The sequence below is a fragment of the Rhamphochromis sp. 'chilingali' genome (assembly GCF_963969265.1).
Source record: "Rhamphochromis sp. 'chilingali' genome assembly, chromosome: 2".
NCBI classification, from domain to species: domain Eukaryota; kingdom Metazoa; phylum Chordata; class Actinopteri; order Cichliformes; family Cichlidae; genus Rhamphochromis; species Rhamphochromis sp. 'chilingali'.
In genome coordinates this window covers 43,458,324-43,475,413 of record NC_137930.1, presented here as the reverse complement: position 1 = coordinate 43,475,413, position 17,090 = coordinate 43,458,324, and the positions used below count along the sequence as shown (strand labels likewise).

General features: G+C 40.5%; 1 protein-coding gene across 1 annotated transcript in view; it reads left to right on the top strand.

Annotated features, from left to right (window-relative positions):
- The first annotated feature begins 9,815 nt into the window (after positions 1-9,815).
- LOC308392423 (paired box protein Pax-6-like) overlaps positions 9,816-17,090 on the top strand; it is a 30,626-nt gene continuing 23,351 nt past the window's right edge. Inside the window, exons 1-2 of the mRNA XM_080875469.1 lie at positions 9,816-10,360; positions 14,378-14,431. Of these exons, the coding sequence (XP_080731595.1) occupies positions 10,348-10,360; positions 14,378-14,431 (67 nt within the window). The 5' untranslated portion in view covers positions 9,816-10,347. The remainder of the gene's footprint in view (positions 10,361-14,377; positions 14,432-17,090) is intronic.

Genomic DNA, 17,090 nt, shown 5'->3' with positions numbered 1-17,090 from the left:
GTTTGAAGACCAAAATGGGTTTTCAGTGCATTTGGAGAATACTGGCACCAAATGCTTAGTTACGCATTTGCTTTGCGCAGCCTATTACCAAAGGTTACCAATGGAGAAAACATTATCTCCACAAGTCTCTTGTCCCAAAGAAACCTTGCCAGAGGGTGCGAAGAATCCATTGTCTCATCTGATACAAGGTGTGTTGAGGCTCACTCGGAGGAATCACAGCTTCACAGCTGCTTCAGCATATTCCAGCAATGGAAAGACAGCATTTATCTTGTCACCACAACTGTTGTCCAGTGTGGCTGCCTCAATCATTGGCGCCTCAGCTGAAGTCATCATTGGCAAAAACTTTTCAGTGTAAAGAGAGAGTGTTCACATGATCTCAGTGTGGAAATAGTGCTGGGGTGTGTTGAAGATGAGGCACGTTACTATTATAGGTGTCTGATCCTGAGATATCGCAACTACAGGGACACATTCTGAGTGGTAGTTTGCTGTCTGCCATGTCAGGGAAGATTTGAATAGCTAGCTTGAGCTGGCAAGACAGCTAATGCTAACATAAATGAATGACTATCTGAAATGGGAAGGTCAGCATGCTTGGTCACTGAAAGTCATCAGTCAATCCAAAAGAATTGCCATTTTTCCTTGATTGCAACTTTTTTTTTTTTTTTGCGCAACATTATAGCTGTATTTGTAAAAGCAGGCATTTGGCATTTTTAACATTATGTGAATGTTGGAATTGCCAAATGAAATTACACAATGTTCTTGAAAGCATGAAAGTAACATAATAAAAGCAGTGTGCATGCATGTGTTTAAGTACATATGTACGGTGGTTCTAGGTGATGGACTTACCAAAGCAAGTCAAAGGCTAGGCACCAACTCACAATATTGTAAAGAAGAACTCCAACCCCTCCCTCCTTCAACTAATTACTGTCCATTTAGATGATTATCTGTAATTAGTTGTTACCTGTCAGCATCAGACAGAATCTCAGATTCTGATACATGAGGAGGAGGATAGGGAGGACATGGAGGTGGAGGAAAGTAGAAATAAAAAAAATAATATCTATATGAAAGGCAGAAATAGTTGTAGGAGTAGAGGTGACCGAAATAGAAGCGCAAACAGGAAAGGTGTTTAAAAAGGTAGGGTAGGTAGGGTAGAGGGGGAGGTAAGGGTGAATAAAAAAGATAGAGGAGAAATAGTGGCTGGGGTGGAGAAGGAGGAGCTGAGGACAGAGAGCAGAGTGTTGACATGTGTTTCTGTCAGCCAGGGTCAAGCGGTTGTTGTCTCTTCTTTCAGCTACTGTCCATCAGAGAGTGCTAGTGAATTAATCTACCCTTCATCTGCAGATAGGAAGCAGACCTCTGACAGCAGCAGTAATTGTAGGTCTACTCATCTGTTCTGTGGTGACAGTGATGCTGCTTTTTCTGCGAGTTATGTGACAATCAGGTAGGAATGTTTAAAAACGGTTTACTGTTGGTTCTATCCTTTTAGATCTTTTCCTGTTTCTACAATCACCCATTATAAGTGATTTGTTCTGATCAATGATACCTGGTGAACATGTAATTCTCTGAAGTCATATTGATCATAGTTGGTAACCCTAAACACAGCCTATCCCTATATTTTAGAGAGGGCCTTCTCCAAAATATAGGGATAAGGTAAAAAAGAAAAAAGAAAAAAATAGAATAGTTTTTGATGTGTGTCAGTTCCCCGGTTGCCAAGACAAGGGAGATTAAATTAATAAAAAACAAAAATTAGATATTCTGATTGCCTAGTGTTATTAGGGTTAAAGCTAGGACTGTGATCATTACAAGTGGAAGGTGGAGTGGAAACTCCAGCAGAACAGCATGAGAGAGGTGTGGAGGGGCATGAAGACCATCACTGGATTCAGGCCAACCAACAGCAGGGGAACTGAGGGAGGTGAGAATAGAGCCAATGAGTTGAATCTGTTTTTCAATAGATTCGACACCACAGTGTCTGCTCCCACCCCCACAACCTCACCTGTAGTCAGCCTGGAATCCAGAGCCACACCACTGTGCCAGCCTCTCTCTTCACATGGCGCTGTTGCCTCCTGTGAGATTCCTGACACCCCTCCCCCACCCATCACCTTCACTCAATACCAGGTTGAGATGCAAATGAGGAGACTTCACTCAGGCAAGTCTGCTGGACCAGACGGAGTGAGTCCCCTTGTCCTCAAGACCTGTGCCCCCCAGCTGTGTGGAGTCTTTCATAAACTGTTTATGCTGAGTCTGAGTCTGCAGAGGGTCCCGGTGATGTGGAAGACATCATGCCTCGTCCCTGTACCAAAGACGCCTCGTCCCAGTGGCCCCCAGGATTACAGGCCCGTGGCATTGACCTCCCACATCATGAAGACCCTGGAAAGGCTCATCCTGGACCAGCTGCGACCCATAGTAAGACCACACCTGGATCCCCTTCAGTTCGCTTATCAGCCTCGTCTCGGAACTGAGGACGCCATCATCTACCTGCTCAATCGTGTCTACACCCATCTGGACCAGCCGGCGAGCACTGTGAGGGTCATGTTTTTTGACTTTTCCAGTGCTTTCAACACCATCAGGCCGACCCTCCTGGGTGATAAGTTAGCAGCGATGCAGGTGGATGCTTCTCTGGTGTCCTGGATTGTTGATTACCTGACAGGAAGACCACAATATGTATGTCTCCCACAGTGTGTGTCTGACAAGGTGATCAGCAACACAGGGGCACCACAGGGGACTGTCCTCTCCCCCTTCCTCTTCACCCTCTACACCACAGACTTCAGCCACTGCACAGAGACCTGCCATCTTCAGAAGTTTTCTGATGACTCTGCGGTGGTTGGATGCATCAGCAGGGATGATGAGACAGAGTACCGGGCTGTGGTCGACTCCTTTGTCACATGGTGTGAGCAGAATCATCTGCAGCTCAACGTGGCAAAGACCAAGGAACTGATCGTGGACTTCAGGAAGACCAGGAAACACTTGACCCCTGTTTCAATTCAGGGGGTCAGTGTTGACATTGTGGAGGACTATAAATACCCTGGAGTACACATTGACAATAAACTGGACTGGGCTAAAAACACCACAGCACTTTACAGGAAGGGCCAGAGTCGTCTCTATTTTTTGAGGCGACTGAGGTCCTTCAACATCTGCCAGAAAATGCTGAGGATTTTCTATGAGTCTGTTGTGGCCAGTGCGATCCTCTATGCTGTTGCATGCTGGGGGAGCAGGCTGAGGGTCGCAGATGCCAACAGACTTAATAAACTAATCCGTAAGGCCAGCAATGTTGTGGGGATGGAGCTGGACTCCCTCAAGGTGGTGTCGGAGAGGCGGATGCTGTCCAAGATAAAGACAATGTTGGATAACACCTCCCACCCACTCCATGACATGCTGGTCAGTCACAGGAGCACGTTCAGTGAGAGACTGAGATTACCGAAAAGCACCACTGAACGACACAGGAAATCATTCCTGCCTGTGGCCATCTCCCTGTACAACGCATCCACTTAACACACTGTTTGCTGCTACAACTACACATGTTTCTTTTCCAACTATTTATTTATGAGTGACTTATGTATGTATGTATGTATATATATGTATATATTGTACTATTCTTAGTTAGCGTATTGTCTGTCTTGTCTTAATGTTGGTTTAAAATGGAGCACTGTAACAAAAAATAATTTCCCCCAGGGATCAATAAAGTATTCTGATTCTGATTCTGATTCTGAAGTGACAACTTAGACCCCAACTGGTTAAATTAGTAACAAGTTTAAAAATGGAATGCCAATAATAACTTTCTCCTGATAATTGCTGATTCTGGCAGAGAATAAAGGACAGCATACAGGGTGGGCCATTTATATGGATACACCATAATAAAATGGGAATGGTTGGTGATATGAAAGTCCTGTTTGTGGCACATTAGTATATGTGAGGGGGCAAACTCCTCAAGATGGGTGGTGACCATGGTGGCCATCTTGGATACAACTTTTGTTTTTTCAATAGGAAGAGGGCCATGTGACACATCAAACTTATTGGTAATGTCACAAGAAAAACAATGGTGTGCTTGGTTTCAACGTAACTTTATTCTTTCACGAGTTATTTACAAGTTTCTCTTTGTTCACAGCCATTGACATGTCGAAGAGGTTAACACGTGAGGAGCGGATCGAAATTGTGTTGATATCTGGTGAACGCAGTAACCGGGTCATTGCAGCAGATTTCAATGCAAGACACCCTACGAGACCACCCATCTCCCATGCTACAGTCAGCAAACTGCTTGCTAAGTTTCGTGAAACTGGTTCAGACAGCAAACTGTCACTAATGAAGAAACATCAGTGGCTGTCCTAGCTTCATTCAGCAAGAGCCCACAGTGTAGCGCTCGCCGCATGTCACTGGAGAGGGGCATTAGTCGAACATCCTTTCAGCGTTTTTCCAGCAAGATGGTGCACCACCACATTATGGGTGCCAGGTCCGAGCATTCCTAGATGAACAGTTTCCTGGAAAGTGGATTGGTCGTCGTGGGCCAGTTGAATGGCCCCCAAGGTCTCCCGAACTGACCCCCTTAGACTTTTATCTTTGGGGTCATCTGAAGGCAATTGTCTATGGTGTGAAGATACGAGATGTGCAGCACCTGAAACTACGGATACTGGATGCCTGTGCTGGCATTTCTCCTGCGGTGTTGCTATCAGTGTGTGAAGAGTGGGAGAAGAGGGTTGCATTGACAATCCAACACAATGGGCAGCACATTGAACACATTTTATAAGTGGTCAGAAACTTGTAAATAACTCATGAAAGAATAAAGTTACGTTGAAACCAAGAACACCATTGTTTTTCTTGTGACATTACCAATAAGTTTGATGTGTCACATGGCCCTCTTCCTATTGAAAAAACAAAAGTTGTATCCAAGATGGCCGACTTCTAAATGGCCACCATGGTCACCACCCATCTTGAGGAGTTTGCCCCCTCACATATACTAATGTGCCACAAACAGGACTTTAATATCACCAACCATTCCCAGGTGTCACTGTGGCAAAGCATGTGCAAATCAGTTGATGAGTTTGTAAACTTGTAGTTTCCTGTGGTTTGGTTTGTTTTCACAAAGAGAAAATCCAAGCGAACCAAAATGCATCCGTACGAACAACGTGAGAATGTTCAGTCTGCTCATTGGCCAGATGTGTCTGGGACGAGATCAACAAAAGTAAAGACAGGAAGAAGGTGCTGTGTTCTAGTCTACTGAAGAACAAGGAGAGTTTACGTTCATTTCACAATTAGTTGCTAGCCCATACAGACCTTTGCAAATCTATTGCACTTGTGAAGGTGGGCTACGTGAATGTGATCCTAAATGCAGACTCAGACAGGATTGCAGGAATCAGGGTTACTTCATTTATAAACACAAGTGAATGCTGTACACAAGGGAAATATGCATGGTGCGTGAAACTTGAACAAGGGTCTCTGAAACAGGGGGAGAGAGAGGTTAGGAGTGGGACTGTGGTAAGGAGATGGGACAGATGTAGCAGATGGTTTTTTATGGCTTAGTTTGCTGTAGAATGGAGAAGGAGGTAACAAACCCACGATTAATCACAAGAAGCAAAAGATGGCCTAATACTAATGTGGGTTAGCAGACGAACTGGCAAAGAAAAGTTGCGTGCGCTGCTCTTAAATACTGCTGGCTGAATATCCCAGATCACAAACAGGTGAGAATGACAGGTGTGTTGATGGTTCAGGTATGTGGATGACACCTGGGTGAAAATCAGATCTCAGGACATACCACAATTCACGGATCACATTAACTCGGTGGACCAACAAATCAAATTCACCAGGAAGGATATGAAAAGTGGCAGGTTAGCCTTCTTAGACTGTGAGATTTCCATCAGTAATGAGGGACATTTATAAGTTGATGTGTACCGTAAACCAACACATAAGAATCAGTATTTAAGGTTTGACTCTCATCATCCACTGGAGCACAAACTGGTTGTCATTAGGACGCTCCAACACAGAGCGAACACCATCACCACAGATACCTCAGCAGTGAAGCAGAAGAACATCATATCAAAAAGGCCCTGAGTAAATATGGTTGTCCCAGCTGGGCATTTGTCAAAGCTGGGAAGGCACCTAAAGAAAGCTCCAGGTGATCCAGGAGAGAAGAACGACAACTGCTGTCTAAGCAAATGAGCAACTGAATTAAATGGAACCATTTAATTCTTGCCTCTGCCTTCACTCAATTCAGAATACGATTTAATTCAATTCAATTTTACTACCGTCTGTCCTTTCACATTTCTTTCCTTAACACCATACCTACCCCAAACCTCCTGGTCACTGGAACCCTGTAAGTCAAAAAAACTAGAGGCAGTCATTGTTAACCTGGGCGCTGACCGAGCTGGTATGAAAATAACATGCTTCGGTTTCAGTCCGGCGCTAGGGGTACCCTGCTGTATGAAGCTGCATGAATTCATAAGATTTAGAACTTAAGTTTTAATAAAGTTGATTTTCACTTGTGTTATCATCCATCCTTCCTTCTTTCTTCTTCCTCTTTGCACTTCAGGATAATGTGGTGCTGATGCCTATCCCAGCTGCCAAAGAGTCATTGTATACTCTGGACAGGTTGCCAGTCTGTCTCAGGGCCAACACGGACAAGCAGACAATCATTCACACTCACATTCACACCAACAGCCAGTTTAGAATCACCAATTAACACGACCTCACTTAAATCTTTGGACTGCGGCAGAGCCCAGAGGAAACCCAGCAGGGCAACTTCAGAATGGAAGGTGTAATATGAAATGTTTAAATCATTTTTACCAACTCAGCCAAAAGCTCCGGTTATTGGCATCTCTGTTCTGATAAATTTATTTTGTCGTTTAACCTGGTCCTCACTCCGAGATTCTATTTGAAGTCTCACATTTCATCTTATGTAGTGCTCAGATAAAATAATTACAGTGGGTGTTTTTAACATTCATGTAGACGCTGAAAATGATAGCCTCAACACTGTATTTAATCTATTATTATACTCATTTGGCTTCTCTCAAAATGTAAATGAGCCCACTGACCAATTTAATCATACTCTGGATCTTGCTCTGATATATGACATAACAACTGAAAATGTCACGGACCACCAGTCCCCGCCGGTCAACCTGCCACGTCTGTTTTGTTTTGGGTTTGCTGTCCCTCATTTCCCTCTCTGTCTTTGTGTTTGTGTGTGTGACGGTGTTTTCCTGAGCTGAAGCCAGCTACACCTGCCAGTAATCATACTCACCTGCTGCTGATGAGCCTCGTCACTCTCTCACTACTTAACTGAGTGGCTGAGCTTCAGTCAACGCTGGCTTGTTGAGGGACACGGTCAGTAAACACCAGCTTGCACAGGTGAATCTGTCTTTGTCCATCATCGGTGAGGTCAGGAGACCTGAAGGGAGAGTGTGGAGGGAGCTGAGCACATTTGTAAATATTGTTGAAAGATTTGTACATATTATGACACCTCGTGAGTGATTCACCGCACGGGAGTCAGGAAATTGCCATGGAGGAAACCATGTTCTTTGGACTATTTGCACAGTTTTGATTGTTTGTTCTCACTCACTCTCTCAAATCAGGAAGTCCTGCGTTTGATCCTGGTTTTCTGTAAACCTGACAGAAAACTTAACGAGATTCCCTGAAAATCTTCTTTTCACTAATTTCTTAATTCATACTATAAATTGAAATGTTATTACACAGCAGTGGAGAATAAATTTCATTACAGTAGATGTCTTTCTGAAAGTGCTGTAACCAAGTTTAAGGAAGTAATTCCAGTTTTGTTCAATGCCATGGGCCAACACCATGCAGAGAAGCTACCTAAACTCTATTCCAACAGAGTTCGATTATCTCATTAACAGCATTATACCCTCACTGCATACCACCTTCTATACTCTAAAAAGAAAGTGTCAAATCAGAAGTGTTTGACTCCCTGGTATAATAAACATGCATCTTAAAACAAACAAAAGAAAATCTTTCCTTCGATTAGCCCAGGAAAAACCTTCTTGCTGTATTAAAAACAAAACAAAGAAATTAGCAAAACTTGTGTAAATCTAGGACCTCTCATTATTTATCAGTGATTGATGAACATAAGAACAACCCCAGGTTTATTTTCGGTACCGTGGCCAGTCTAACAAAGAGTGAGAGCTCTGTTGAGCCAAACCTTCCTTTAACTAGTTATGACTTCAAGAATTTATTTACAAATAAAATTTTAACCATGATAGAAAAATTTCTGAAAACCTTTCCACAGCAACCCGTTCTCACTCCCAAAGCGTAACATTTTACGCTAGGTGACAAATCGTCACCATATTACGTTTTCGGCTACCCACCACGTTCCTAAATGACGACCTCGGAAAAAGAGGAAATATGAGAACCGTCTGGACTGAACCTACACATGTTCGCTCTTTTTCTTCAAATCGCTTAGAAACACGCTATTTAACATCATTAAAGACCTGGTTAAGGTCAGGAATAAGGTTATGGTCAGGGCTAGGGATAAGGTTAGGTTTAGGGCTGGAATACAGGTCTGGAACGTCTACTACCGCGGGAGCGTCATTGCACTGGATTCCAGCCATAACCCGCCGCGTACCATAAGAACGCCGAAGGTCTCCTTTCGCGTTCCTCAGGAACGCCGCGGGACGTGACAAAACGTCCACATGTTACGCCTCGGGAGTGAGAACGCTCTGTCCACAGACATGTCACTATGTGCAGCTACAGCTATAAATGAGACAACGATTAGATCAACTGTGGAACTGTCTTAAAAACAAAAAGGCACAGATGACCTCTAATTTCCTGCCTCTAAATTCAGAGATCTTAAATAATTTGGTCCATATTAGTGTCTCTGTTGAATCAAGAATTGGGAAAAAAAGAGGCAAAAGAACATAATTTGAAATCCATCACAATATAGTAACATTTGACTCCAGCAGATTGTTTTGTTTACGGACTGCTGGCTTACTCGTGGTTCCTGGGCTATTTAAAAGCAGAATTTATGTGTGTGTGTGTGTGTGTGTGTGTGTGTGTGTGTGTGTGTGTGTGTGTGTGTGTGTGTGTAACACACTGAAACTGCTCTCTCTCTCGTTCTGTAAGCCCCTGGAAGCTCCACCAGGAGGCGTGGCATCATCAGCTGCTGCTGAGGGTTAGCTGCTAAACCTTTTCTCTTTTTCTTCATTACCTCCAGTGGATTTAAGGACCTGTGTGCTTCACCATCCTCTGACAGATCACAGCACTCCAGTAGCGGTATTTTATTCACTGTCTACCTTCTTTTTTGAGCTGTGCTTGGATTCTTGTCTTATCCTCTACAGTCCCTGGTACATGTGACTGATGAATCCTCTGGCTGAATTAAACACTTTCTGGATTTGGACTTACTTTTGCCTGTGATACTTCCTGCCTACTCACCTTCCCTGAGACCCTGGTATTCCTCCCACTTCCTTCCCTGTTTGCAGAGAATTTTACGTGTAACATTACAGCTCACACACTTCCAACAGAGCAGCCACATCAACAGTGAATACAGTCTTTTGCATTTACTGTTAAGTCAATACTACTTAAATGCAATTCAGTGACACAAGCTTGTTGTAGTCAGTTAATATACAGAAATAAAATATTTCAGTTTTAACTTTAAAGGGTGTGCGTTTTTTTTCAATAGTACTTTATCATTTTTCTTCAAACTGGAGCACACAATGGAAGACAGTACGAACTTTTTTACTCCATGGCCAGAGGGTGTAGTTGAAGTGAAAAATATAACTTTCCCCTCATTTCAACATGATTAAATGACTAAAAGTGCTTCAAGGCCAAATAGTAAAGTACAAAACTAAGACATGCTTAGATGAGAAATAGAAATTAGTAACACAGAACATATGTAGTTCATATTGCCAAATTCGTCACCCCTCATGACTTTTTAGTGAAGAGACCTAAAGAAACACAAAAGGCACACGAAACTCGGGGAGGCAGTGACAACAGGTTTAATCATGTTTAACAGTCCAAGCTTTTTTTACCTTTTCAAATCCGCTGCACGAACCACTGAAGCAATCCAGGTCAAAACCCGCCTGTCCAAAGCATGTGCATGCAGTTGTAACAATTTAAAGCACTATCTCTTTAAATGTTTGCCAATTTTACCCAATAAATCAGAGTAACACATGCAAACTTAGCCCATACCGTTCAAACCCTCCTCCCCATCTTTTCCACTCTTGGTCCCCATTTTCTCTCTCACTGGCACAGCCCTCCCACTTGTCCTCCTCTCTCTCTCCTCCTTCTCAGAGGACCAGCTCTGTGTCTCTATCTCTGTGCACTTGTCTCTTCAGTCAAGAAGAAACTAAGTGAAGGAAAGAATAGAAGAAAGAGGTTGTTGGAAAACTAAACAAACCAAAACTTTGATTCTGCAACATGCCACAGAAAGGTAAGCTTGCTCACTCTCTCTCTCTCTCTTAGTCAAGGATGGAGTTGAAAAGTTATCGCGCTATAACGGATAAGGTTGAAGGGTGAGAACCAAGTGCTGATGTAAAAGCATTTTAGCTCGTTAGGTTTGTTTCTTTGCTATTGTTGTTGTTGGAAGAAAGAGAAAATTATCAGAAGCGTTACGCTAACTGGTACAATGCGTGAAATGGCAACATTTATCTTCTAATTGTACTCGGTCCCCCTTTTAATTAAAAATAATTAAATTACCAAAAAACAGAAGAACGAGAAAAAGAGAAGAAAGACGGAACATGTAACGGTGACCAACTTTTCCAAACAAGCCCTTCCCCTCTTTTACTGTAAAAAAACGTCATTATAGACAGAGAGAAGTGTTGTTTTAAGTGTGCGATTTAATTGATTTAAATTTTTAAGATTTTTATTCATTGATTGGTTTCAGGTTTAAACTCCAAAGACATTGATGTGTGTGTGATCGCGGGCCAATGGCCTCTGCACAGGGCCGGATTGCTGTGCTTTGTTCAGGGTTATGTTCTTTCAGACTAAAACAGCCGGGTCAGGAAGAAAAGAGAAAACAAACAAAAAAAACTCCTTTTCATAGTTGTGCGGTGCGGTGAGCGACAGGTGATCCCGGCCGCTGTGGACTGAGCCGCTGCTGCCTTCACGCAGGACAAGGTTTCCCCGAACTTTACCGCAGAAAGTAACGAGAGTGTTTTTTTTTAAAAAAGCAGGAGCCTTAAACTCTAATTTAACTAATAAACTTAATCCCGCCTTTTCCTTCATTGCGATTGGAATTAAACAATCCAGCAACAAAGTTGTCGGATATTATGGGTATGCTGGATATTCTGTTTAAACCCATAACAAATGGGTTACATATAGGAATATATTTACCATACAATTTCTACCACCCAGAGATTGTTGCGCATCCTCTATTGAACAGTTATTAAATATCAGACTTATAAGGACAAATGAACAGTGGTGAACACCGCTTTCTAACACTTTTACGCACTCCCCGCGTTTCTACCGAGCCTGGGCGTTGTTTGACACTAGACTGGCGATGTTTCATTATATTATAACAATCATATCATCATCGCGATCATAGTGATAATGGTAATAATTGCCATCTTGCTAAAACGATTGTATTTAAACAGTACTGAAGGGTCAAAATAAAACACACGAACTTCATCACCATTTGTAGCCACTTGTTGTCTGTAAAGACGGCATCTAAAATATGCAGGAGGTATCCTTCCTTTAGCATTTTTAAACAAACAAACGAAAAACAAACAAATAAAATCCCCCAAACCCTAAAACGACAGAATGTGGACACTAACCATTAAAGTTACTCTCGTCAGTTTATTTAAACCTATCCACGATCACACTGTGGGAGAAGACCTTTGCTTTTTATTTGAATGTTTTTTTTTTTTCTTTTTAGGCCTCGACTCAAAATCCCTGTTTGGAAAACGGAGCACATTTAAAAATACGTCACCTCAGAAATTATTTCAAAGTCTACCGTTTGCTGTCATTGTACTCTCATGCTGTTTTGACTGAGATGATTTTGAAATCCACAGGCAGTTTACGATAAATATTTTCTTAATTGATGATCTAATTAAGTCAGTCGTTAATGAACATCTTAATCAAATTGAAGCCAATTAAACGCATGATTAATCAGGCCGGAATAAATTCATCCAGCGTGCGAATTCAGAACATATTATTTTTGTGTGTGTGTCTAAAGAATGAGAGCGAAGTGGGGCTGCTGCCATATGTTGTACTGGGGACAGGAGGATTAAGACACGTGTCTGCTCTGTGCACCTGAGTCACATCTGATACTTTGTTCATTTGACGGAAGCGAGAAAATGCCTCCGTCTTTATGATGAAAAACTAGAATAGAAGGCGTTCTTTTTACATTTCATGTTCCACGTTAATATTTTCAATTAGAAGCTAACCGAATACCGTCAGTTAGTTATATATATGTGTAACACACAGGCTACTCATCTACCCAATTCAATTCAATTCAATTTATATAGCTCCAAATCACAACAACAGTTGCCTCAAAGACCCTACAATAATACAAAACTAACCAAATAACAACCAAACTACCAGCACTAAATACCAAATTATATTCAGATGTACAAAGTACAAAGTATAGATCCACAGTATGACAGTGTATGTGTTCCCTGGTGACCTAAAAGACCTTGATCGTGAACACACTGCTTAATTATGAGCTACCAAAAAGTCCAGCCTCTTGATACTTTGCTAAATGAAGTGGGAACAGATTCCAGTAAAAAGTTATTTCTGTGGTCTCTTGTAACTGATGTGGCCTAAAGCTTTAAGTCGTACCGGTCAAGAGCTATATGGAAACGCTGTATATATAATAAAATACACACACACACACACACACACACACACACACACACACACACACACACACACACACACACACACACACACACACACACACACTCCTGATTTCAAATTTTCAAATTGAAATGCTTCTCTGTCTCTCTCTCCCCGTCTGTCTCTCATATCCACGCAGTGAATGCAGCTGAATGAAACTTTTATATTGTCATCACTGCGTCCAACAGAACTCTTTTATGTCAGTTGTACTGGTCAAATTGGGCTCCCCGCTGCGTTTTTGTGTCGCGAGTTTTTTAACGAGCCGCAGCTAACGAGGCGACGACACTAAAACCCCGCGGACACACAAAGCCCGGCGGGTATTTACCGAGCTGAGCCGCCGCTCCGCTCCTCCGGCTCTTTGTCTTCTTTCACTGGGAGAAAAGCCCGAGTTATAGCGGGAACAAGGTGCCACAGTCGGCATGTGTATGCGTTTGTTCTTGTGTGGAGCTGCTTAATGTTCATTATGCAGGTTGTTAATGACAAGCGCTTAAGAGAAAGCTGCTTTGAAGCCTTTCTTGGTTAGGTTTTTCTCAACTTAACCTAATAGGGCTGTGATTTTGAGAACAGGGGTGTCATGTGTTTCTCTACACGTGAATCACAAAAAACTGCTCCTATTGCTCTGCCTAATCATGCTTTCATAATGGTGACTTATTTATTGAATGATTGATGAGGGGCTCTCTACTAAAGATGAAAACAATTCATATCTATATATATTTCAGCAGGACGAAATTACTCGAAATTATGTTGAAACGGCACAAAATAAAGGATTTTTGTGCAAAACTTTGTATCTTGTGACAGAATACTATGATCTCATTTAGTTGTAACACAAGTCTGAATTGACATTTTTCTATAATTTATTTTTAGATTATTATTTATATATTTTGACTATTATTTTATTATGATCCACATGTAATTCCAATAATGAAGAATAAAATATGAAACAAAGCTGAAAAAATAGTTTGTCACTTAGACAGCTCAGTGGTTAGGCTATTTGGCTAGCTAGGCTATTTTCTGTATTTAATTAAATAGTCACATTTTCCCCCAAAAGAAATATTTTCGTCCTGTAAATTTATAGTATTGCTGGAGATATTTTCTTAAAAACAAAAAAAGAAACTTGAGAAAAAGATATTATTGGGTGTTTTTGCTTGATCCTTGTCTGTGGTACAACTACTTCTCACTCCTACTTTCTACATGACTAGACCTATTTCTTTGGAGCCATATAGTTTTTCTTACTAGTTTTAAAACATGTATGCAAGAAAATATAATAAATGGTCAGTCAGGTAATTAAAAAAAGAAGTATAGAGAAGGATTCTTTGTACATTTTAAATCATGTCATTCCATAAATCTTGAGTGTGAGCGCTCATATGTGCATTACTACCAACCATAGGATAGCTAGTCCACCATCCAGACAAGGTCTTTTTTTCAGTTTTATCTAATCTTCACCCCTATAAAGATCTTAAAAACAACATAGTCAGTAATCTTCTATATTGTTGCATAAAGTTAATGATGCAAATCTGACCTTTAGAGATTCAGGTTATTCTTTCTTGCAATTCACTATCCAGGTAGAGGCATGTGTAGTACGCTGTTTCTCACATCTTCTCTGTTTGTGCAGATTACAGAAGTCAAACAAGCTGGGAGAGTGGTGTGGCCTCCATGATGCAAAACAGTAAGTTTCTTCTCAAAAGTATATGTTGTTCTTATTCATTTTTAATGTTACTTTATCAAAAAAAAAAAAAAATCAGGTCTGGTGTTATCAAGGGTTATAGCGCTATACATACATGTAGAAATCTCTAACCTCTACAATCATTTAAAATGTTTAAGTCACTGACTGTAATTCTGTCACACTGGAAATGCTTATGTTGTAATAATAACTTATGTTGTAATAATAACTTATGTTGTAATAATAACTTATGTTGTAAAACAGTTTGATCACATTAAATGACAATTCTGGTTTATTGCTTTGTGGTTTTTCTATAGCATCAGTGTACCTGGCAACAATATGAAAAAAAGTTGCTCGTTGATGTGGAACAGCTTTATGAGTCCTTATAGTGACTTTCAGCTTATTGTTTTTCTTGTAATCAGCTTTTTCTGGCAGAAAACTTTAAAAATGACTATATCTGTCCATCGTGAAAGAGCAGACAGAAACAGAGTCAGATCTGAATGAATGTTAGCCTCACATTCACTAAGTGGTCAGAAATCTGACTCCAAATAATTCATAATGTCATCGGCACGCGTGCCGGACATGTAAATAGCAAAGCTGCCTCATGAAATGCACATTCCCACACACACCAAATATAAAGGAAAACATTTTCAAAATAAAATAGCTTAATATTTGAAAGTCTGTATACGTGATGTAGTGAAGAGATTATCTACCAGACCTGCTGCGCAAATGTGGTTTCAGCTACTCTTAGTTCATCATCTAATTAAGTTTTTTCTTCTATTTTATTTTTTAAGCTTACTTTTCTTTAACTTTATTTTCCAAGTGATCAAAAAAGAAATATTTAATGACAGGTTTGGAAGGTCATGAATGGACGACGGTAAGATTAAAAACAGTCAGATAAAAGCAAATGACAGAAATTAAAAACATTTAAAAACAGAATATTATTCCTAAATGTCTGAATGGTTGCTTTTATTATTAGATCCTTAAAATGACTAATATTTATTTGCTTAGATCATTAATGCCTTAAGATTTATTGATGACTGATTAGCATACAGTAGTCAACATAATTCAGTGAGTGTGCAGTATGACCTATGAACACACGTCTGAACCCGACAACTCATTAAAAATAAAAAATCCAAACGGAAGACGACTTTGATTTATTAGATCTAAGAGTTACTTCTAAACAGAATTCTTTAAACTTGAAACTAAATAGGAAACAAGTGAAAGACAAAAAAGTCACAATTGAGAACAAAGATTATCACTATACAGTGGTAATTGTAAAGATTGCTGTATAAAACTGCATATAAAAATGAATTGTTCACTTATTAATTGTGGGATCAGTCGTGTGTTTCTGAAGTCTCAGACAAATTCTGGATTTTAAAATTGAACATGATGATGATATTTGGGCAAGAGTGTGAATCTGAGCTTCTAGCTCAGGAAAGCTAACTACGTACATTCGTTATTCACTGTGTTATTAATTCGAATGCTAATTTCAGTTACAGGGCAACATATCCTTTCGGTGAAACTTAACCTTTCATCGTTTGTTTCACTAAGAAAAACAAAGCATTAAAAGACTTTTACGTGCAGCACACTTAACAACAGCCATAGCACTTATGAACTCTGATAATGAATATTTGTTTAATAGTGTATAAGTAATAAAGGAATGAAAAAAAAAACAGCCATAAGATGTGGGATTCAGGTAATAAGCTGCAGAATCATGCTGTTGCTGTTACCAGATTCATGTTATGTGCACGGGAAGAGGCCAGTTATAAGTCAGTTTCTTTATGAAGATGACAACTGACAGTTTTGCTCCTCTACAGAATTATGTTGGATGTGTTATTAGAACAACTTAAAATAAGTTTAAATAAGTTGCTGTTACCACAATTACAGGTGTTACCAAATCATCAAGGAATGAAATGTTCAATATTTGAACTTATGTCAACTGAATAGAATTTTTACTGTAACATTTGCCCTTTTGTGGCTCATTGGCTTGTCATTCCTCCAGCCTTTCACTCGAGATGCTGGACTGAGACATGGCTGAGACAGCCTCATTCTTTGCATCAGCTTTGCGTAGTCTGACCTGCATCCCCTCCCTTCACACCTTACATTGTCTTGATGTCATATGAATGTTGTCTTCTGGTTTGTCTATAAATGTTAACAGTTTGCATTTGTTTGGCACTTTTCATATATCACCTCTAACTGTATAGGCGGTCCATAGATATATTGCTGCACTATAAAAAAAATCTCTGTTTCTCCCACTTGTTCTCTGTGGTAAAAGGTGCAAATGTGCACACTTCAGGAGACAGTTTGCGTTTGGCCCAATATAAAACTAAGAGCAAGTACAAGTGAGAAGAGGCCAAACCTTGAAAGCAGCTCAGTATGTTCCCCTGGAGTATCTCTTCTTCCTCTGCCTAGAAGGAGGTCTAAGAAGTGTGCTGCTTCTCAGTAGCCAGAAATAAGTAGTCCAAAACAGAACAGATTATAATGCAGCAACCCTGAAAATGGACTGGAACTTACAATACTTTTCTCCTCTGAGCACTCAAAGTGCTTTCTACTGCAAGCCACATCTACCCATTTGCACGGTACTTTATTCGATACCTTTAAGTGTTTTTTATCTATCATGCACACACTTCAGTACCCTGCCACTCATCTGGAACTGTAACAC